The following is a 23,413-nucleotide window of genomic DNA, read 5'->3' as shown; positions in this document are numbered from 1 at the left end:
GTTTATATTTGACGCGCTCGCCGTTGTGCTTTTCTTTGAAACGACAGATGGCGACTCGGAGTAATTGTTCTATAAACTATCAGGAAAAGTGTCGAGAAGAAGTGGGCTAATGTACACAGGTGACGATATTTATTTTAGTACACTTCACCGAAAACCACACCACAAAAGAATCATGTAAAACAGATCAAAATAAACCTTGATATTACTTGTGACATGAGAACAAAATGTATGTAGAAATGTAACGTTAACTTATACAACTCAATTTATGATATCTAAATGTTTCCTAATTTCACTAAACACTTTAGTGAGTTTTCACTTAGTTTCGTGAACTTTTCTTTATGAAACGAGCTTTTTTATGCTTTTGTAGGCTCGTTTTGTACATATAAGCAACTAATTTGTATGTGCAAACTGGACCACCCTTACTTTGCATCGCCCGCCACAAGCTCTCTGTCTGCAACACGCGAGGCCATAACGGAGAAATTAATTTTGTTAATTTGTAAGGACATGAGAGAGCGATCAGTGTCGTGGATGGGGCAGGCTGGAGTTCTGTCAAGCAATGGAACAGGTACTGACTGAATAGATATTGCATGAATGAAGGATAAATGCACGGCTTCCACTGGTTTGATTATTTTCCGTTTCATGTCAAAGAAAAGTTCCATGTTTACCACAGCACAGCTCGCTCGGAGCGTTCAATAATATGCTGTAAAACTTATATTAATATTTGTTTCAATCACTGAATGAAGCCTGCTATATTTGGGACAAGAGTCGCGACCTTAAATTGCTTGCACAAAACTCTTGATCAGCTCTCAAAATGTGTGTGTTCATTTAAGCCGTTATGAGCAGAGAGCATGAGGGCGAGAGAGAGTGAGGTCTGCGTTCTTTAGCCATTAGTTGATTTACTTGTTTTTGTGTAGGTAATACGTTGTCAAATATGTTTAAACTTAAATAGACTACCTATATAAGTAGTTATGTGTCTTTGTATTCATTTATCCTGTTATTGACGTAATGCGCGTCATTGATAAAATGCGCAACCAGATGTTCGAATAGTTCGAATATTCGTGCTTTTTTTAGAGGGAATATTCGAACGTCATTTTTGAGCAATTTTGACAGCCCTAGTCAATATATTGTCTTAAAGTGACTATTAAATAGACCATTATTATAATATATTAAACCTGCTGACGATTGTGCCATTAAATGTTAATCAAACAACAAAAGACACAGAGAAAATCACTCACAGCTCTTGACTGAATAACTTTAGCTTTAATAAGCATTAATCTATCAATTTATACAGTGAAAACTATGCAGTGTTATTTTTTATTTGATTACTTTGTTAGATTTCTTTTGCAGGCTAGATTACTTACCTGAACAGTAATGTTAGACCTTCCTAAAAAAATCTAAAAAAAAGTTTATTTCATTTGTATATTTGTTTTATTGTATTTATTTGTCAGTTTGTTTCTTTGTTCTTGTTGTATATATCTTATGTGTGAGTTCTTCAAGCCTTCTTGGCTATTTTCATAATAATAAAGCATGCACTGCTGATTGACATTCTGTGATAAGAAGCCACATCAGCTCGACTGACCACATGAAGTGAGTTAAAACCTGTTATTAAAAGTATTTTGAAGAACAGGTTTATGAACGCTTCACATTTCTAGTTTGTGAACATGTTTGATGCGTGTTGTTTTATCAAACGTACGTTATAAGCGACTCAAACTCGCAGCGTTCCCTACTGATCACAGAGCCGCTCTTCATTGACACGCTGGGCATTTATTTATTTAATTAAAATCGCAGCCTTTGCGCTTCCATAATCGCACATAACCCAAATCGCGATTGCGGTTCGATTTCGATTAATCGTGAAGCCAAATGATTGATTTGTGTTAAGAAAATCCCCAAAAGCGATCAGCGTCTCCATCCGCAGAAGATCATGCACACATTCAAATTTCAAAAATTGCCATCAGAAGAAACGTTACGACAGATTTCATAGAGAAATTGCATTGGCTCTCATATGTCTCGTGACGATTACGTCATTACGTCAGCTTTGAGTGTAAAATGTCATTGGCTCTCGTGTGTCTCGTGACCGAATGACTCATGCTAAAAGAGTCGTGTGTATCTTTTCAATGAGATATGACTGTGTGCATTAATAGAGCGGCGATTTGAACGATCAACAAAACTAAGATCAACTCTGTTCTTTACATGAAGATATCGTATGACTTCAGAAGACTTGGAATGAGTTAATACTTTTATACTGTTTTAGGTCAGTTTTTGCAATAAATACCTGTGACTACTAGGGTTGTGCCAATGGACGATATCATCGTCCATCGTGATGGCTGACCGACATCACGATGGAGCGCCACCATCGTGATGCCACGCCCCCGTTGCGAGTCTCTTGTGAGTGCGACGCACACTAATCCACTTCTATAGTTATAGTTAAACTAAAAACTTAGCAGGGATTGCTCTGTAAATTAATTTGAGAATGTAACTAATGCATATATGCTATTTTAAATACTGTAGTCTATGCCAGATATATGTATAGCCTACATTTTGAAATCATTTGAGGCTGAAACATCCATAAGCATGCGTGTTTATTTTAGCACTTCCGTCAGTGAAACAACACAGCCTATTCAACATTTAAACGATTTTCAGTAAATAATGGTTACCTAAAGAATATAAGAAAATTAAATATTAGTTAGAAAAATATTTGATTCATACTATTTCCCCGCAAAGACGTGCTCTGCGCTTTGAGAGGAATGGGACAAGCTGGATAGACACCTTTCAAATATATCGTGTTTTCTCCTGATGTTGCAAGGCAACACTTGTTGTAAAAGGTCTGAAGAGCAGATTTTATCTTCCACAGGGTCAAGACATTTAGGCAATGTTTGATTATTCACTGCCAGAGAAAACGAAACTAAAATCACCGCGGCGTGTGTGTGAAATGCGCTATTCAAATAAACCATACTTGACGCGCATTACCAAGTTTAATAACAAGAACAAACTGTGTTAAATAAAGTTTGAAGTAAAAAGGTATTCGTCCCACGGTGTTTTTATACTTTACCACAGTAAAGGATGTGAATAGATATAATAGACTTAATTATAAGCAAACGAAAGGAAGAAACGTTTATAATCCCCTGCGAAAATGGCGACGTGAGTGAAGATTTGGAAAAGGAAACGAGATGTCCATGTCCATTGGGATAAAATGGACTAGGCCTTTTGTTAAAAATCACGGAAAATCGAGTGACCAGATCCAGATTGCAAAACAGAATGAAAAAGTGCTATCTGACCATTATTTCCTTTCTAGGCTAAACAAAGCTTTGTGCTTCACTCCTGTGGTAATATTCACGTGAAACAGCTTCACATACAAAACACTGGGTTAGTAAAATAACGAAATAATTTTTTTAGAGTAGAAAATAGTAGGCCTATTTTTGTAGAGATATAGGCTATTAAAATAAAAAGAGCTCAACTCTTAAGTGGAAGGAACCTATTTTTTCCCCCTCACGTGCAAACTAGCGGATGATCATTATTTGGGTTAGTAAAAATAACGAAATTATAGTTTTAAGTAGAAAATAGTATTTATGTATAGATATAGTATATTATCTACACCCCCCCCCCCCCCCCCAAAGACGATGTCATCGACGGATCGACCATCACGATGTTTTACTGTAAACATCGTCAACTGCCAATTTAGGTGACATCGCCCAACCCTAGTGACTACATTTACATTTATTCATTTACCAGACGCTTTTATCCAAAGCGACTTACAACTTGGGAGTACAGGAAGCCATTGGTCATGAAGAGTCAAGTAAGCGCAACAAGTGCCTGAAATACTGAGTCCGTGTACATTGCTCAGTGTAGCACAGGCTAGAGTAGGGAGGGACAAAGGGAAGAAAGAGGAAAAGAAAGGTGTTTTTTTTTTATGAGGTTAAGTGCTCACGGAAGAGAGTTTTTAGTTGACTTTTGAATGTTGTCAATGATTCTGCGTTTTGGATGGCGGTGGGAAGATCGTTCCACCAGCTTGGAACGTTGAATGAAAATGTTCTGAAAATGTACCATCACAGAGAGTTTTTTGCCTCTCTGTGATGGTACCACGAGCCGTCGCTCCTTCTGGTGGGGGTGTGGACTCTGCTGAGCTTGTGGTGGCTCTGTACCGGACTACTTTTCTTTGCCTGTTACGTGTTTTATATTGTTTAGAAGTGGGTAGGTTTAAGGTAGGGGTTGGGTTAGTTGTTCCAAAATATAAAAGTAGCCTATAAATAATCTACTTTTACAAAAGCAAAGAATTAAATACGTCTTGATCTGATGCATAGGGCAAACAGCTGAAATCAATGAACTTCCCTGTTCGTCGATATAGTGACGCCTAGGGGTACCTGTAGCATCTCCATTGTGACACGGAAGGCACTTGACCATGCTTCAGATTTTGACGCCTTGTGAATCGAAATCGAATCATGAAATTGTCAATACCCAGCCCTATTACAAGTACAACAAAACTATCCAGCACAATCCACACTTTCCATTTTCTTACACCATCACAATAAAATTTTACAGCATTGTTGTTTCGGTCCTCACTAACAGCAACACCGTACAATGCAAACAAACAAACAAACAAAAACAACAACAAACAACCAGAACATGGCAGATGTTTAATAGACAACAGGAAGCTGGATCTTGAGAAAGCGTGTCAGCTGATGACTGCATTTTGGCTGATAAACAGAAGATCCAAAATAAAACAAAAAACAGCCTTGTCAATAACACATTCAATTTATTTATTTTATATAGAGTAAATATTGTGCATCAAAAGTGCTCATTCAATTTAATTAATTTTGCATACAATCTCATTTTTTATCATTACATCTCTTTATATTTACCAAATATTATATAATTTGCCACTACATCAGCATGAACTATTAGACTGATGAAATTTCACTACAAACAGAGAAACTAAGCAATCAAAGCCTAGGACACAGAGTCCACAACCACTCAGATGCTCTAATGCCTCAATGATCTTAGACCTATATAGACAGAAGACAGCATTTCTAATGGTTATCACACAAGTCCTGTAAACCTCTTTACATTCCAGTAACGTTTATGTGCCATGTCAGAGCAGTTAGGACAAAAGGGCCAACACTGATTACCTTCCAGACACATAATCAATGTACGGGGCAATTTTGTGCGCATGTCCCCTGTATTCTCTACAGCTTCACTTTGAAACAAGAAAAAGGTGAAAAAGAGGACGTTTATATGTACTGATGGGTTGGAGGGGTGCCGGTCATTACAACAATGATATTCAGAGGAATGAAGATGAAAGTATAAAACAGGAATCTGCACTCAGAATAACTGAAGAAAGTTTTGCCCCGCTTGTGTGTGTGTGTGTGTGTGTGTGTGTGTGTGTGTGTGTGTGTGTGTGTGTGTGTGTGTGTGTGTGTGTGTGTGTGTGTGTGTGTGTGTGTGTGTGTGTGTGTGTTTTCAGCTTCCAATACAAGTGCAGTGCTATTAGCCCATATTTAACACATTTAACCGCGCTTAATTCAATTCTAAAGATTTTCCACTAAAATCACTGGAAAAGGTCTGCAAATTGAATCTGGAAATAGAAAGTTACAAACTTGAAAACTTAGAGTGCAGACTCATTTTTGGACAGATTTTGAACAGTTCACACAAAATAAAAGTTTAGACATTTAATTTAGCATCGAAATATGGTAAACCCAGAAGGTCACATGTGAGCTTCAATGTTTATTATTATTATTATTATTAACAAATTAAAAATAAAACCCATTTACTAATATACTAGGGCTGTACCCGAATATTCGGGTTGGTATTCGATTTTCAAATTTGGGATTAGAATATTCGTTTTTGTTGTTGTTGTTGTTTTTTCTTCCTACCGCACACCTGGCATCCCCCTCGAAACGGTTCTCATTCGCGCTTGAATATGTTTATACTATAAAATCTGGCAAAATACTCTGTTTTTTTTTTTTACAATTATCTTATGGCCTAGACGACAGTTGAATAGGAATCTAACCTAGTTATACTTAGTTATACTTAATAAATATATTTGCTTCTTTTTAGCCTAAGTGACACTGGGGAAAATAGTTTGACATTGGGGAAAATAGAATCAAAATGTATTAGCCTTTTACCCGAGAGAAAATTACCCCTCCCTGTCACATTACAATGCTGCACTGTGCAGCCGTGAAAGAATGAAATTATGGCCGTGCACATTTTAGTCTCGGTTTGGAATTAGCACCAATTCGGCTGTCGGTTGCTTGAATGGTGGGTTCATTAGCCTATTATTGTTAAATTAAAAACACAAAAACAAAACAGTACAATGACAAACTCCCTTAAATAGGCGCTTTTACATTTCGCTTTGAAACCAAATCTTCCACGATCTGACTCTCCTTCAGCTTAAGCTGCACGTTCAGTTTTTAATTCTCCAACTGAACTAAAGGATTTTTTTACTACTATAAAATATCAAAACGACGGCGGGCGCAGTGCCGTGGTGGGCAAGTGATGTAACAAGTGTTATGCCTGAACACCGGTACAACAGACTATCACAGCAAGCCTATTACCCATTATTCTCAATCTAAATGTCTCTGCTGCGAAATATTGGAGCTGGTTACTGTTACTGGTTACTGCCAAAATATCCACCTGTTTCCAGGGGGCACTACTGTAAAAAAGAACGAGGGTACAACTTCCGGTGAGGTGGCGGAAGTAGTATACCAATGGTATTTTGTGTGCTAGTCAGTGAAGAGGCTTAAGTGTTTTTCAGATCATTGGCAAGGTTTCAAAATGACAATTTTTACTATTTTTTTTTTTTATCAGATGGTGCCACAAGGGTTCAGTGAAGGTTACCGTGAAGCAACATTTGCAACATGAATGACACACTAAACATTTCAGTTTAGTACATTTATTAGTTAATTAATAATATCACAATACAATAAACAATAAAATTTGTATCCTTAATTGTCCTTCCACAAAAGTGCTGCTGCATGACTACAACAGCGTCCTGGCCCTAATTCATGAACATCCAGCTGTCTGTACTTCACCTGTCACTGATGCTAGCACCCATGCCTTGTGATGGGATACCTGTAGGCTCAGGCTCGGCTCCACTTTTAGATCGTTTCCGACAGATACTGATACGCCTCTGAATCTTTTCAAATTGCTCATCGCCTTACCATCACAGGCTACTGAATCTAGAAAATAGCTAAAAATGCTACCGTACGTGATACGAGGCCACTTCTTCACGTCATCCTCCTAACCATCTGCCGCGGAGGGTAAAGGTACTGTTGTTTCTCCCTTTTGAAAGTTCGTTGAGGTTGTGTTGCCACATCTAGCAAATCTGGATAGCTTGAATGACTGTCAACTGTTGAATGTCAATAAGCTTTGTTTCCATCCACCTATTTGGGATATTGCATCAAAAAATGCTGAATGGAAACGCCAATATGCGCATGAATTCTATACATGCGCATAAAAAAACGTATGCGCTCGTTTGAGTCGGATAAATTGTCTATCCGATATGAAAACGTGCGCATAAACTACGATGGAAATGCATAAAGTCCCGCTTGTTTACTTCGAACCGGAAGACGCTCCCACTTTTGATGCAAGGCTTCATGGGGCATTGGAAACTTGTGGATAGGAGCAAAACACAGACCTGTGTGTTTTGTATCACTAGGTCAGTGTCCGTTCTCTAGTTCTAAGCCCTGCCCGTGTGAGGTGCGCCGCTTCTCCAGATTCCTGCCTTTATTAGAGAGAAGAATATGTTCAGCCCCCTCCCTCTGAAGCTTCGAATATTCGGTGTTGTTTACTACCAAAGCTTTGGACCAGCCCTATAAAATACTGTATATTTTTCTCTCATTATGTGCATGGGGGAGAAGGGCCTTGCCTATTCCATCCTACCCCTGATGTAGAACAGAACGTTTTGTTAACTGTTTACCATGTGTTAAAAGTAATAATTTTTTTTTTTTAAACTTAACTTGACTTTGTTTACAGTATTGTGATATCCGTATCGTGTATCAAACCAAATGGTGACATGAATGTATTTTTATACCCCTACTTACTAGAGATTACTAGAAAGAGAAATATCTAGGTTTTACCAATCAGCTACTCACCATTTCAGTGGTCCATACTCACATTATTCTGACTATAAACTGATTGAACATCGTCAGGTTACAAGTTCACATCCTAAGCGTCATCAGAATTTTCACACGTCCCCAGAATGACCGCCTGAGGAACTTTCCTTCAACCCTGGAGCTTTCAGCTGTGAAAGGGCAACACGAGACTCCCATCCCTCTTACTACTGACTCTTACACAAAACCCTCTCATCAGGACCAGCCCACTTAATGTCCTATATACACACACGCTCTCATAATAACCCCCCAAAAGCGATGAGATTTCCCATCTATACCTCCATGCCCCTTGTTTGACTTCAGCCCCCCCCTCACTCCCCACATTTGCCCTGGCAATGACCCCCTATTAGAGGAAGAACGTGTGAGCGAGTCTGCGATCATGTTTAAATTGAGGAGTGTGTCATTCGTGTGTTGACTACACGAATCGCTCCTTCATATCGGGGTCACAGCCAGTGCTCACCCATTTGTTTTTCTCCCTTCCACACTGCACTGAAGCAGAACCCTCAATGAGCGCATACAGGCTGCATGGGAATAGTCAGCAATATGCAGCTATAAACGGTCAAGCAGGGAACAGCATCACTGACAGGCACCATATCAGACAACACAAACCTTCTAGTGAAAAAACAAGTGCATTCTTCTAAATTCAAGCATTAAGCCAAAGTTGAAAACAGCTGCATTGCAACTAATTCAAAGACTTCTTGCTGCAATAAAAGCTTAACTTTGAGAACAAAACAGTGCCAAAGTGTTTAGTTTGCACTAAATAAGTGTTGTGTGTGAACCTGTACGCAGAGGAGTAGAGTAAAAAGCAATATTGGGGTTTGCTGGTCATCGGAACATGAATCAATGGACTGTCACTTATTTAATGTCCAAAGCCAATTCTTAAATGCAATCACATCTTACCTACAGAGATTGCACTTATGAGGAGCAATATTTAGCCAATGAGATCTTAAAGGGGACATGACACACACACCGCCAATCTCATGTTAATCTTGAGTACCAATAGAGTAGTATTGCATCCTTCATATCTCCGAAGAGTCTTAAGTTATATCATATTTATGAAAGACGGATACGCTGTACCGAATCTTTCCGAAAACAGCGGAGCTCGTGCTGGCGTACAGTGGACGAAGCTAAAGAGTCACAAGCGCGCACACACACACACAAAATACATCATGGAATTATCCCTGGATAACTTTCGATTCACTATACGTTCGTGTTGTTTACATTATATGCACTTGCGCACTGATTGCCAACAAAACAGACATTTGATGCAGTTTCACTGCGCAATATCGAAATATCGCAAGGGTACGCAATATCTGAATGGCTTTAATAGGCTACTTCAACGTTGTGAAAAGGGTACGTTTTAGGTTGATGCATATAACAGAATAGACTGGGCACACGACTGTTACTTATGTGGCGTTAAAAAGAGTTATTAAACGCAATAACTTGCAAAAAACAACTTGCAGTCTTGCGCTGTCTGCTGTCTGACACACACCGAAACGTGGTGTCTTGTTACACACTCAAACTGTCAAATACACACACAGTTATGTCAAAATGGCTGTCTTGATGAGTATTCATGTAAACACAGTCAGTTATGCTTTAAGTGAAAGATATCAGTTGGGGAAAGAAATAGATTTTACTAGGGCTGCTCGATTATGGAAAAAATCATAATCACGATTATTTTGGTCAATATTGAAATCACGATTATGTAACACGATTATTTCACATGACTTTGGGAATGTGTTGTATTTATTAAAAATACACCTTTCAACAATTCAATTGAAATTGTAACATTTGTTGTACTTTTTGAACTATTAAAATAAATAATATAACATATATTCGAATCAAAGTATAAAAGTATTCACGTAAAAATGATAACCACAAATAAATAAGATCAACAATATGGTTCGGCTATGCTTTTCATGCAGGGCCGTGCACAGACCTTTTGAGGGGCATGTGTTGAAACTGAAAAAGGGCACCCCTTTTTTATTATATATATATATATATATATATATATATATATATATATATATATATATATATGATTATTTATTAAGCCTACATAAATGGAAGAAATGGTCATATCTTCATGACAAAATCAATAATGCAAAATAATAGTCTCAAAAGCTTTAGATTTATTCACTATTAATAACAACCATAATAACATAAATATTATGTCTCTTATTCACTACACTTTCCCTAAAATAACCCAGCACTGAAAAAAAAAATTGAGTGAAAAGTACAGTTGCCGTGAAAAGCAAATTAAAAAAGATTTCTGAAGGACCACGTGACACTGAAGAGTAGCTTTGGTCACAGAAAAAAAAAGACATTTTAAAATATACTCAAATAGAAAAGAGTTATTTAAAATTGTACAAATATTTCAAAATATTACTGTTTTTGCTGTATTTTGGATCAAATAAATGAAGCCTTTGGAGAGCAGAAGAGACTCTTTTAAAAACATTTAAAAATCTTACCGTCCAAAATAATATATAGGCTATATTGCATTCTACATGATAAAATATAAATATTTCACATTGATCTGATTCTGTAATCTTTTTTTTGTTACTACTACAACAAACCATGTTTTACTACATTTATACAAAACAAGCTGACCGTTTGAGGATCGTCGAATTAACTGACAGTTTGAGGATTGTCGAATAATATTTACTCATTGGCTAAATATTTGTAAAATAGACAGATGTGAAGGGTGACCAATAGCATTGATTTATAAAAAATAAAAAATAAATTAAAAAACGCCACCAAAAAAAAGGGCACTTCGGCGTGGGCACAAAAAAGGGCATGTGCACTGCACAGGTTGAGCCCTACCTGTGCACGTGCCTGTTTTCATGTACGTCTAACATTAGTTTTCAGGTACAGAAATGTATCAAATGTAAAATAACATTGCATATTTGAGTGCATAAATTAAAGATTAATCCTATTAAACTTACAAAAGCTATTCAATCAAGAGCGGTGAGTGATGTCCTTGTCTTTTGTTGTTTGACATTAAACAGACAGCAGTAAAGGCTACTGCTGCCCCTTTAAGACCTCGCGTCTTCTTTATCGACTGTATAAAGTTCACTTAAGGCATATACAGACTATGTCTGCTAAGATACTCATCAAGATGGACATGTTGACATACGTTTTGTGTGAGTTTGTCCGTTTAAGAGCAAGACTTGAAAGAGAACTCAATATTTGCGCGCTGAGAGACGTGTGCGCGCTCTCGGATGAACGCACAGAGACACATTTTCTCACAGCGCGCGCGGCTTCTCATTCTAAACCTAAACCCTAAAGCACTAAACCCGGGTGATGACGGTGAAAACGACTGGTCATATTCGAAAATATGGCAGCACTCGCAATCTCGCATGCATTGAACAAAGTTTACAAAGAGAGAATTATTTGAAAAATATGAAGGAAAAAAAGGACGTTTACACGGCTCCCCTGCTCTCGTCAGTTTTTGTTTCTTTATTAGATTGTCATATGTCACTCTGTTTAATTTTCAAGTGGTTAAACAAATTCGTGGTGTTCCCTTGCGTTGCAGCCACTACCATGTAGCAAATCTTGCACGTAGCATGTTTCTGCTCGTCGTCTGATTCCTCGAAGCCAAACTGTTCCCAGACAACGGAGTTGGTTTTGCCTTTTTTGTTCACCAAACGCTGCTGTAACTGCCCTCCTTCTGCCATCTTTACTCGCGCCGAGTTTTTAAATTCCAGCAGATGATATGCACACGAGACTCACGACCTGAGAGAGATGTGTGGGTTCGGGAGGGGCGGATGTGCGCGTGCGCGTTTCATTAAGAACGCAAGGCAAAATAATCGTTTTTTCTCGATTGTACTATTTTGGTGATCGTTGGGAGGCAAAATCGGAATCGAAATCGAAATTCGATTAATTGCACAGCCCTAGATTTTACACACTTAAAAGCAATATCGTATCACATATGCGATATCCTTGTTAAATAATGCAATATTCGATAGTGTCGCATTTTTCTTCAATATCGCACAGCCCTAACGGTGGGTTATTTGGGAAGCTGAACAAAGTTATCTTTCCCTCACAACCTGAAATACCCTTCTTTAGTGACATTGTTGTTGTCTTTAAAATATCAAAATGACAGCACTGCCGACAGATTCTGTAACCCCAACGAAGCTCATTGATGGGCTCTTGCTATCGCTCTGGTTTATGTGCACACATGCTCATCCGGGAGAAGTGCCCATACAAGCAATTCCCCCCTTTATGGCATCATACAGGGCCATACTCGGAAAAAACTTTCATAAACTTGTTTGAATCCTGAAGGAGTGTATTTGGCACAGAAGTACTCTGTCATAGAGTTTGTTTGTTTTGTTTTTTGACCATGTTTAGCATGAGAATCTAACTCTTTAACAGTGTAAATAAGTCAGAATGCATAAAATGGCATTAGACCCCTCCTTTTAAGGCTGGCACACAGCAAGCCGTCGGTCAGTTGAATCGGCGTCAGGGCAGTCGCTGAGAGTGGGAACTCTGATTGGATGATCAGTTTAGCGAACGAGTCAGTGCACGAGCATTAAAGCGAAAGTGATGAAAGAGCAAGGCAGTCAAGGCACAGGCAGAAGGCTGGTCTAATGTTATGTTATCCTACCCGAGCACTCCAAAACATGAATATTTTCATAGCAACAGGAGCTGCTTAAAATGAAGAAAGTTATTAACATAACTGATATTTAAAATGGTAAGCAATCGGCTTTGTTTTTAGGTTTCGTACATCCTTATTCAAAAGAAGAAACTGAAATTACGAATATAGACTGACTATTAATACCAGCTGATATAAACAAAGTTAATTCCTTACACACAGGCACAGAACGCAGTTTGCAGTCGGCAGTAGTCTGTGCTGTGTGTGAAAAAAAAAGGAAAAAAAAGTGCATAGCCTGAACATGCCCATTTTAGTCAACCTCCATGCATGGCAAAGGCTATAAAACAATTGCAGAGACAATATGCAAAAAGATGACAAAAACGTTGACGCAAAAAAACAGACCTCTGTAAAAAAGCAACCCATCAGGGGGAGGAAAGAATCCAATTTTAGTTAAGGCACATTAAGCCCACATTTCCTCTATATTTTCCTGCAATGCTGGATTTACAATAAATGTGAAAACCTGTGCATCCTAAAAAAGAAACTGGGCATCAGTATGGTGATCCAATCTAAAACAAGCCAAGAGCTAATTCTAAGCCTTTCTTCAACTGCAGACGTGTGGTCATGTGACTTCAGGCCACTTGTGGAAGCCTTAATTCCTGAGCCAGACACAACACACATCAAAAACCTTGGAAGTGTGTAACAGCTTCCACATCACGCTCACGAATCAAAACACAGACCTGAACAGCCACAAACCGAGCTCAAATTTAACATGGCATCATCCTGACAGCCAACACCCTGCAGTGCACATCATGGATGTGACCCATATCAGATGTGATAGGAGGGGTAGGTGGGTGTGAATGCGTGTGTGTTTAGCCTCTGGGGGGCATAAGGCAGAGCTGCTATTTATCAGGTTACAAAAAAAGTGGGTGTGTATTGTGCTGCTCTTGCCGCCTGCATGTCTGCTGTTCAGCCTCTATCTCTATCTTTCTCTTCATCCCTCGCTCCCTCTCATGCAGAATGGTATGGAATGGAATGTATCAGTCTGAGCATTTGTAGATCTCATCCGCCAATGCTACACACTAGGAAAAAACCTTCCATTTCACCTCTCCCATCTAACGCATAAACCCTTGTTTTTTTTGTACATTTCTAAACAAAAACGAACACGAACTCATTCACTTGTTGTCTCTTTCTCTGTCTCTCCCCACCAACACCAGCCCATCTTGCAGCTGGTAGCCTTGGCAGGAAGCAAAACTCACGTGACCTTTCATTCTTGACCATCTCTGCCATGTTTTCTTTCAGACTATCTGGCCTAAACAAGGTATTTCAGACTGACAACTACAGTATTTTGAGATTCATGCACCGAACATGCAACCTTAGAAATAAACTCCTGAAATACATTAGGATGTCATCTAAACAAGTCAAAATCTGCAAAGGGGTAATAATGGTAATAATGATTTTTCACTATTTTTTACAACAGGATCTGCATTTTCATGGGTTTAAATAAAAGATATAAGAAACAATAAACAACTTTGTTCATAAAAACCACTCTTTTCATAGTAAAAAAAAAAAATGAACTTGATTTTCAACGAATCTGCGACACCTGAATGTAATTTTTTTGACAAACCACGACTCTGAAAAATAATTTAAGTCACGAAATAAACTACGCAAAAATAATGAATAAACAAAAATAACGAACGTTTTATAATTACCCAAAAACCAAATATAGTTCAAACCCTCACGCATGCTATCATATCTGTCAAAAACTCAGGCTGGCTATCGGTTGGATTATTATCAACATAACACACTCATGGGCATCAATCACGGAATACTTGTTGGCTAAGAAATAAATGTGACAAACAAAAAGGTGACAGTGTCACGGGGGGTGGATCGATTTTTTTTGTGATTTTAATATGCAAATGACACATTTCTGAGCGTGAAAGAGAATGACACATTTATTATTTAAAAATGTATTTTATTTACAACACAGAAACGCCTGGAACTCAAGGAAGTGTTGTGACGCATGACACAAATACAAAATAAAAGACTGACAGTAGGGGTGTAACGGTACACAAAACTGACGGTTCGGTACGTACCTCGGTTTTGAAATCACAGTTCGGTACAAGTTCGGTACAGCAGTTTTACAAAATTGCTTTTTATTTATTTTTATATTTAACAGTGGTTTACTGAAGAAGAAAAAAGTGCCTGTCCTTGAATTAATTAAATTATATCAAAGTTTATTGAAGATATTTCTGTAAATTATATAGGGAGTCCTTACTTGCACATTAATATTAAAGGTTAACAACAGAGCTAAATTCAGTTGCTATTTATTTTAGGTATAATAATCAACACTCAAATAACATAGTATGCAAACATGTAAACTTCACATAAGGCAGTTTTTGCATAAACTTCTGAATCTAATTGTAAAATAGTTTTTTCTCCAATTCGTTGTTGAAATATCATAATTTATACACAGTGTCTGTCATTTTCATGACAGGTTTATTTAGCATGCATGAAATAATCAAGACATCCCTAACAGGTTAAGTAGAATATAATGAATATATAGGCTAATATAGGTCATATATATTTAGTGAAAGAGTTGATTTCTTTAATGAATAAAATTCTGTGGACACTGAATGACTGCCTGAGGTAAATGTGATGCTAACATTACATTACATTGTTTAGTTTAAAAGCAGTTATATTGAGGTCTTTCCGCCGTTGAAACACTGATTTGAGCGATTACACCACATATATACATGACAGTAAGTTGTAATGTATCCTCAGCATACCTTCAGATGGTCATTCATGTTTATTCTTTAGTAAGAGATGATCGATCGCCTTCACAGATGATCGCGTTCATGCGCGGCCGCTTGAACTGTGATCACTGATCAGTCACGCCACATAGAGCGTCAAAACGGCATTTATCATTTGAATTTCGTGATAAAATGGACAGAATACTTAATATGTTCGTGTGGGAACTTGGATTGAAGTGTGTTCCAAGTTTGAAACAAGCTGACTGTGAACTGTTAAAGAATTTCAGTTACTGTGCGCGTGAAGAACAATTATAGTGCCCTCTACTCCAGTGTTGTGATTGACACCTAGGGCTGGGTATTGTTCAAAATCTTTCGATCCGGTGCCAATTTCGATACCTCAGTTTCGATACCGGTTCCTAACGATACTTTTTCCAATACAATATGTTTTAAAAGATTTCAACATCAACAAAAATACATTAAACACACAACTTTTATTTTTCACCTTAATTAAAACTAATTCTGGTAACACTTCTCACTCAGGGTAATTTTATTAATAAAACTGGTTGTGCTTTTTGTAAGGGTGCTCCGATCAGGATTTTTGGAGCCGATCACCGATCGTCGATCACAGGAAGCAGTATCTGCCGATACGATCACGATAGCGATCTATTTGAAGACTTCTTTTTATCATGTAGGATTATTTATAGGGAATTTTACAGACATTCATTCAGGGCCTGAATTTTATTTCTGAAAATGGGGGAATCCCCCCCTTAGGTGACTCTTGTCATATAAATGTATATAATTATCTCACCTAAATATTTGATCATGCAGTGCATTTTTTGTTTTTAAAGACAAATTTTCAGGTAGGTCTAACATTAATATTGAGGTAAGAAATACTAAAGACATTTAATAAGAAATCAAATTAAAATTAAATTAATATCTTTAAATGTCTTCCCAGAATAAATTAAATTAGATTAATCCTTACACTTAAAGCCCCGTTCACAGCGCCAGCGACACGCAGCGACAAAGCGGCACGATCCCATTCATTTCAATGGAGCGCTGGCGACTTCCGGCGACACGAGCGACAGTGACCGTTGGCGATAGAATGTGGGCATGTCAAGCGACACGAGACAAGCGACAAAAGTTCAGAAATTTCAACTTTATGCAAATGAGATGCGATTTTCGCGAGCGACAACCTATAGGAGTGAAGTCAAGATGGAAGTTGATTTTAGCTGTTAGCAATTTCCCTGTTCTTTACTGTATGTCTCTGTGTACATACAGAGACACATTTAAAAAAAAATGATGCATGGAAGGATGAGGGTGATCTGCTAATGACGTTTATAGGCAACCCGTAGTGGGAACGCCCACTAGCAACATGAATCTCTGGCGCTGGCGACATGCAGCGACATCATCGCTGGCGGTGTGAACGGGGCTTTAGGTTGCAAAAGTTAGTCATTCAAGAGCAGTGAGTGTCATAAGCCCTATTCGCACGGGATTAGTATTATCTGGGGACCTCGTGTGATTTAGAAATGACTCCCCCACATCTGAATTTTGCGTGGCGCATTCGCACGGGATAAGCCTGTGACTTTACTCGAATTTACTGACTATCTCCCGGATATGATGTCAAGCCTTGTAAATGTTTTTTCATTATAGATATAGCTGTATGAAATTATAAACAGTCGCATCGATATCATTTTGATTGTTTTATAATATTAAAAATAATTTGCTTTCATTTAGAGAACAGACGCTACAATTAAAAACTTAACTGAGCAATATAATAACAATAGGCCTATACGGCGGAAGATTCAGTTTCAAAGCTAAATGTAAAAGCCCATTTAAAGGGTACCTAAACCCTAAACCAACTTTTTTTAGTTAATGATCTGTACTACTGGGGCTTTATTAATGCTGTTCATTGATTCGATTAAATGTTTTGACATTTGAGTATAAAGTGTTTTAATTCTATGAAATATGGTGTAAAACCGCCAAAGTGCTGCCCTCTTAAGGTTGAACGGTGGCTACTGCTGTTGAATTTTCCTATTGGACGTTGTGGTACATCGTGACGTAGGATGGTACCTCCAACGGCTCACTATCCGCGCCCCTAGCACGAGCTCACCACGCCCTCAGAAATGTTTCCCCCAATCACATGATGAGAACGGCTTCACTCTAGTATGAACTGTCATATTACATGAAGTAGAAACATTATGAATGAAACTGACTTGACACTTGCTTTAACATTGTATTGAAGAAAATACGGTTAAATAATGCAGTTGTCAGTACACGTCAGGCTTTTCTTGCGATATTATTGCCGCCCGTCATGTGTACAGATAATTTTCATACATGAGACGCGCTTTCAAACCCTGACACGTGGTTGCCGCGGACGCAGATAGATTAGGTCAGTTCTCTTGCGCGGCTGCTTCACTAGCATCGTCGGCATCGGGAGTTAACGCAGTTTGAGCTGCGGCTCGCATTGATAAGGCTCCGGGTTTGTGTCTGTTACAGACAATCCACCTTCCTCCACTTCAGGTGAAGGTAGGAGAAATGACCGCTCTGTTGCAAAGCTGGCCTCACTCCAGTCATTCTCCATCTTTGCGACTCGCGAGTCTGACAGCTGTCAATCAACCCGTTACTGCGGGTCTCAGGTGCACGCCCTCCGCTCAGTTCCGCCCTCGGTTCGTCCCCTCTGTGTCCGCCGGGCTCTGCCCACTTTTCCAGCATTTTTTGAAAATTGCCAGTGGGTGGAGTTAAGCTCTGAGCAGGGGTTTAGTTACCCTTTAAGCGAGTTTGTCATTGTACTGTTCTGTTTTTGTGTTTTTCATTAAGAATAATATTAAATATACCATTCAAGCAATTTACTCCCAAATTGTATAATAAAAGTATAATCCGCGCAGCCGCACAGGAATTCATTACGGTGCGCATTATATGCAGCCTAGCACCATTCTTCGTGAAAGATAAAGATGAAAATGCGCACAGGACACAAAAACCTTGCAAAAATGATATACGATCCGCCTAATCCCGGCCAAATCACAGATGCCGATTCGCACGGGACTAATATTATCACAGGACCTCAGTGTTCGGCGAAATATGGTAGGTAATTTGCGGGGGAATTTTTACTTTACAAATAACAGACATGGCCGATTCGCACGGGATTAAGATCGCAGACATGCTCTGCAATTATTACAAATCACGGCGATAGATAATACTAATCCTGTGCGAATAGGGCTATAAAGGTTCATCAAACAACACAAGACAAAGAGAAACTCAGAGACAGCAGCAGTTTATTCGACTGCTGTCACTTTAAGAGCGAACACGGATACTGTTACATGCAGTTGCACAAATGTTCACTCGCGCGTCACGACGGGGTTTACGTGCATACTCGTCAAGACATACATTATTTACGTACATACATTTGTGTGTATTTGACCATTTCAGCGCAATTTGAACTCTCAAGCTTTTTGTGAGATGGCCTGTGTGTGTGTGTGTGTGTGTGTGTGTGTGTGTGTGTGTGTGTGTGTGTGTGTGTGTGTGTGTGGTGTGTGTGTGTGGTGTTTGTGTGTGTGTGTGTTGAGCGGTTTGAACACTGGCAAGACTTAAAAATAAATGCAACTGATAAACTTTAGTGATGATGCGACACTGCCTCGATTGTGCAAGTGGCAAATCCTGTGTCAACTGTGCAGCTCGATTTGAGTGCAGATGCGATGCGCTGATGTGATGCCATTTGAGCATTTTGAAAGGGGGAGAGAGAGAGAGAGAGCGCGCACACGGTGATTCACTTGCGCTGTTTGTGAACTTACGTCTCACAGAAAGTTTTCCTTTTGCGTCTTTGGTTGCAATACTTATCGCATATGTTGCACTTTGCTGACTCGGCATCCACTTTTATAAGTGTATAAAAGCCGCTTGGCTTTTGGAACCGAAATTTGGCACCGAAAGATAAATCATTTTTCGATACTCATAGTATTGGAGTTTTTCGTTCGATACCATAAAAGTATCGCCGTTCGGTGCCCAGCCCTATTGACACCAGGGAGAAAGTAATTTTCTGGTGCTTTATAATATTTTATGTGTGGTTATATTATAATGCCTTTTGTGTGGTATAACAATAAAAGAATAGCCTATGCACAATATCGGATTTGGACCGGGTCCCCTCTGGTCAATACCCGATCCGGGAAAAAATGGCAGCATCTGAGCGATACCGATACCGAATATCGGATCGGTGCACCCCTAATTTGAATACCATCGACGTCTGTCAATTGCATCTTTGTTCTTATTTTTAATAACAATGATCAAATAAAAAAAGGCTGGTCTTGAAAAAGAATTGTGATAACATCATGAATCGCAATCCTGTTTGAGAAAAATTGTGATATGATATTCTCGCCATATCGCCCATCCCTACTTGACTCGCTGAAACTGAATCAGAATGATTACGCTGCATTCACACGGGGCATCAACAGAGGGCATGTCTGAAGCGACCGTCATAGTGACAACAGCCAATCATATTACTTTTCCGGTGTTGCATGAACGCAATTGGCTAGCGCCTACAGCCTTGCATAAGCTATCTGATTGGCTGACACCTGCATTGGCGCTTGAAAAGGATAATATTTTTCAACTTCTGCCACGAGCAATGGCAGTGACGCGACATGACGGAACACACAATTCAGTTCAGCAACACATGAAGTCACCCATTCAAAGTAAATGAGAAGCGTTAACACCAACCCCCTGTGTGAAGGCCCTGTTAGGGAACGGAGTGAAAAATGTCACTACATGCTGAAGAGAGTAAACGCCAAACCAATTAAAAAACACATTTCTATTGGTTTAATAGAATTTTATACAAAAAGTTTAAGAGAATAGGCAGACCAACTCGATTATGTAATTAGCGGTGCTTCATAAGAGAGGGCTGCTCTTCAGAGCTCTTTTGGCACAATTTGCTCGCTGCGACTCTCTGATTGGTGGAATTTTCAGTACAGAATCATGTAGTTTTTCACCACGAATTCCGCTGTTAAAGACGATTATACGAAAAATATGCTGAAAAATGCAAACATAGTTTCAACAAAAGCATATACCACTGATCAACAAACTTGGAGCTAACAACAGGTTTGTCTTTAAAGGATTAGAAGTTATTGTTTAAAAAAAGATTTTGCTTGCAGAACCCAACTGTTGCACTGTGTAACATGCGATTTCTGTGGATGCCTTTGACATATTTAATCATTTCCGGACTTTTTAACAAGTGTAGGAAAGCTACTTGCTTACTCAAATCATGTCACGCGTGAGAGCCGGTATTTGAAACCGAAGTGAAATATGTTAATACAGATCATCAGAAAAGGAAACTGAAAGTGTGCTTTGCACACTACACACAGAAAACTTCAAAACATTCAAAAAACTTCAGCTCACCCGATCTTGTTCGTGGGGCAGCAGACGCACTGGAGGCAGAGAATCCAGAGACACACAGCCAGTCCCGTCATTATGAGAACTCCTGCTTACCAACCGGAAGAGCGGTCCTTGTTTTACCACCCGTCCGTGAGCGACGGCCCGCTTCAGAGCCAGCCGGAGCTGCTGGTGGAAAATGCCGGGCCCCATAGAGCCACTGCCAGACAGATAACCCGCAACATCTGCCTGGCATTTCAGAAAGCGTTCTATGCTCTTTAGAGATGATCCACCAGGTTCGTGAAGCCCCTCCAGAGAGCGCTTGATGAGTTTGTTCCAGTCCAGACCGGGTTTTTTGCTGGAGCTGGAGGTGCTGGAACTGCCCCCACCTCCTCCTCCTCCTCCTCCTCCTCCTCCCGCCCTGGGTTTTGGGAGCGATAACCGTCCAGGGTTATCAGGGTCCTTGTAGGAGTTGAGCCCCTTGTTGGACACCTTAAGTATGGAGCCATCTTTAACACTGAGCTCAAGGTGCTCCAGAACCGTCTTGCGGTCAAGCCCATGGGACATAGACACAGCATTGCAAATGCGCTCTTCGGACGGCCGCTGCTTTTGCTTTTTCACCTTCTTGATAGCTTCCAAGATCCAGGTGGTGTACATCGGGTTGGCCAGCTTCACCATGGCTGCTGTAAAACTGCTGGGCCAAGGCCCAACACACTCTCACAACCGTTAGGGAGCACCCAGTGGCCTCAGCCCTGGTGCTGCCTCAACGTCGTTGTCCTCCTCCTCCTCTCTCTTCTTCCAGGAGGCTATCCTTTGTCCCGGGGAGGTGTAGTAAGTCTCTCTGTGCCTGAGCAGGAGCTGTTAGAAAGGGAGCCGATCACCATAGCATAGGCTCCCTAAATCCCCCCCCCCAAACCTCAAAAAGTTTCCCCTAACCCAGTGACCCTTCCTCCTGAAGGGCTGCCACACCAAAGCAGAGAGGTGAGGTATGCAACAGGCAGACACAGCAACTACTCCAAGAGAAAAAGTTGTAAGACCCTAGGGTGTCGTCTTATTTGCAAGTCCCAAAAGCCAATCAAGTAGAATCCTCGATTCTGACGATTAGTGTTATCCGTTTAGATGGAGCATCTTTGTTAAGAATAGTGACAGCACTTTTGGTGAGATTCCATTGGGGAAATGTAAGTGTGAAAATACTGTCCAGCAGGTCGTTCCTTCCTTGTTGATCCTCCTTGTGCTGTTGGTACAAGCGGTCCTGAACAGAACTCTTAATCCAGGAAGCAACTTAGGCTGACCATCTTCCTATTGGGTATTCTTCAGAAGCTCCTGCAACCTGCACACAAAACAAAATCAATATAATCATCCAGCACATAAAAATGGCAGAAAACACAAAGCCTCACTAATGACGGGTAAAATATCTATGTGCATCGAATGCACAATGACAGCAAACTAACTCCACACCATGTTACAAAAAAAAGTTTATGTTACAAAAATATATATATTTGCACAATGTAATTATTGTCTTTGTGTGTTACTGCAAAACACTTTTGCTGCTATTGAGGTAGGATAAGGTTAGGTTAAGGTTAGTTTAGTTAAGGCTGGGTCAACAGCGCAATGTACATGTGCATGTACACAACAACCATAGTAAAATGGTTAATTGAAATGTTAGTACATAGTAGTAAATTCACGCAATATAAAGTTAATAAATTGTGCATAATATCAAGCAACTAACCCTAAACAAATCAAAACCATAAACTATAGTAAATAGACAGATGATGATTAGTACGTTTGTGTAATAACACTAATAATGACACGACCAGACAATCTAAACAAAAACAACTTGCGAATGAACCTAATGAACTTCCTAATGAACCATTAAAAATACACTATTTTCAATGACAACAGATCAGTGACATTGGTTAGATTCAAAATATGTCTTACAACCAGTGCTTGAAACATCCTTTTTTTTAAAGTTATGACTGGAAGAAAACAGAATCAGCACTGTTCGTTTATGAAGAGAACAATCTACAGTTTATAACGCAATGTCTATTATTATAACTTCAAACTGAAGTTAGGCAATTTCACAACACCTATGACAGATGGTCAGTTTGATATCATCTGTAACGAGGTGCTAATCACATGTCAAACTGCAGCAGAAAGAAAAGCATGTAATAAATGTCAACACATGGCTAATAGTAAACAAAACAGAAACGGGACTTCAACGTTGAAAAAATGTAAACAATACTACAAACAGCAGTTTGATAGTGGCTAAACACTAGTAAACATACTTGACTGAAGATTATGAAGGCATACTTTCCGATTCAAAACAATGTAAACTTTGAAGTAACTAAGCTAGTGCACTGAGCGGATGTTGTTAGCTTCAAAACACAAGCAACGTGCAGCTGAGAATAAGGACAATGTATCCTCCACTCCCCTCAGCGCCTGAGATTTCACACCATAACAATCTAAAAAATGACATTTTACAGACCTTTCCAGCCTTATATTCCGTTAAGAAACACCGCGCCCTAACTGAACACACAATACCCGTAACCAGTGGCTACCGCGGTTAGCGCGCTTCAGCCGTTAAAAAAAAGAACGCCAAGATTCCTTCCTTC

At 39.3% G+C, this 23,413-nt stretch overlaps 1 protein-coding gene across 3 annotated transcripts in view; it reads right to left on the bottom strand.

Annotated features, from left to right (window-relative positions):
- The window catches only part of kat6a (K(lysine) acetyltransferase 6A), a 51,124-nt gene that overhangs the window by 27,191 nt on the left and 520 nt on the right, over positions 1–23,413 (bottom strand). For all 3 annotated transcript variants that reach the window (XM_079816029.1, XM_079816030.1, XM_079816031.1), the window contains exon 2: positions 20,829–22,131. In XM_079816029.1, coding sequence (XP_079672155.1) covers positions 20,829–21,479 — 651 coding nt within the window. In that variant the 5' untranslated portion in view covers positions 21,480–22,131. The remainder of the gene's footprint in view (positions 1–20,828; positions 22,132–23,413) is intronic.

The sequence above is a fragment of the Gobio gobio genome (assembly GCF_949357685.1).
Source record: "Gobio gobio genome assembly, chromosome: 4".
Classification (NCBI taxonomy): domain Eukaryota; kingdom Metazoa; phylum Chordata; class Actinopteri; order Cypriniformes; family Gobionidae; genus Gobio; species Gobio gobio.
This window is presented reverse-complemented; position numbering and strand designations above follow the sequence as displayed.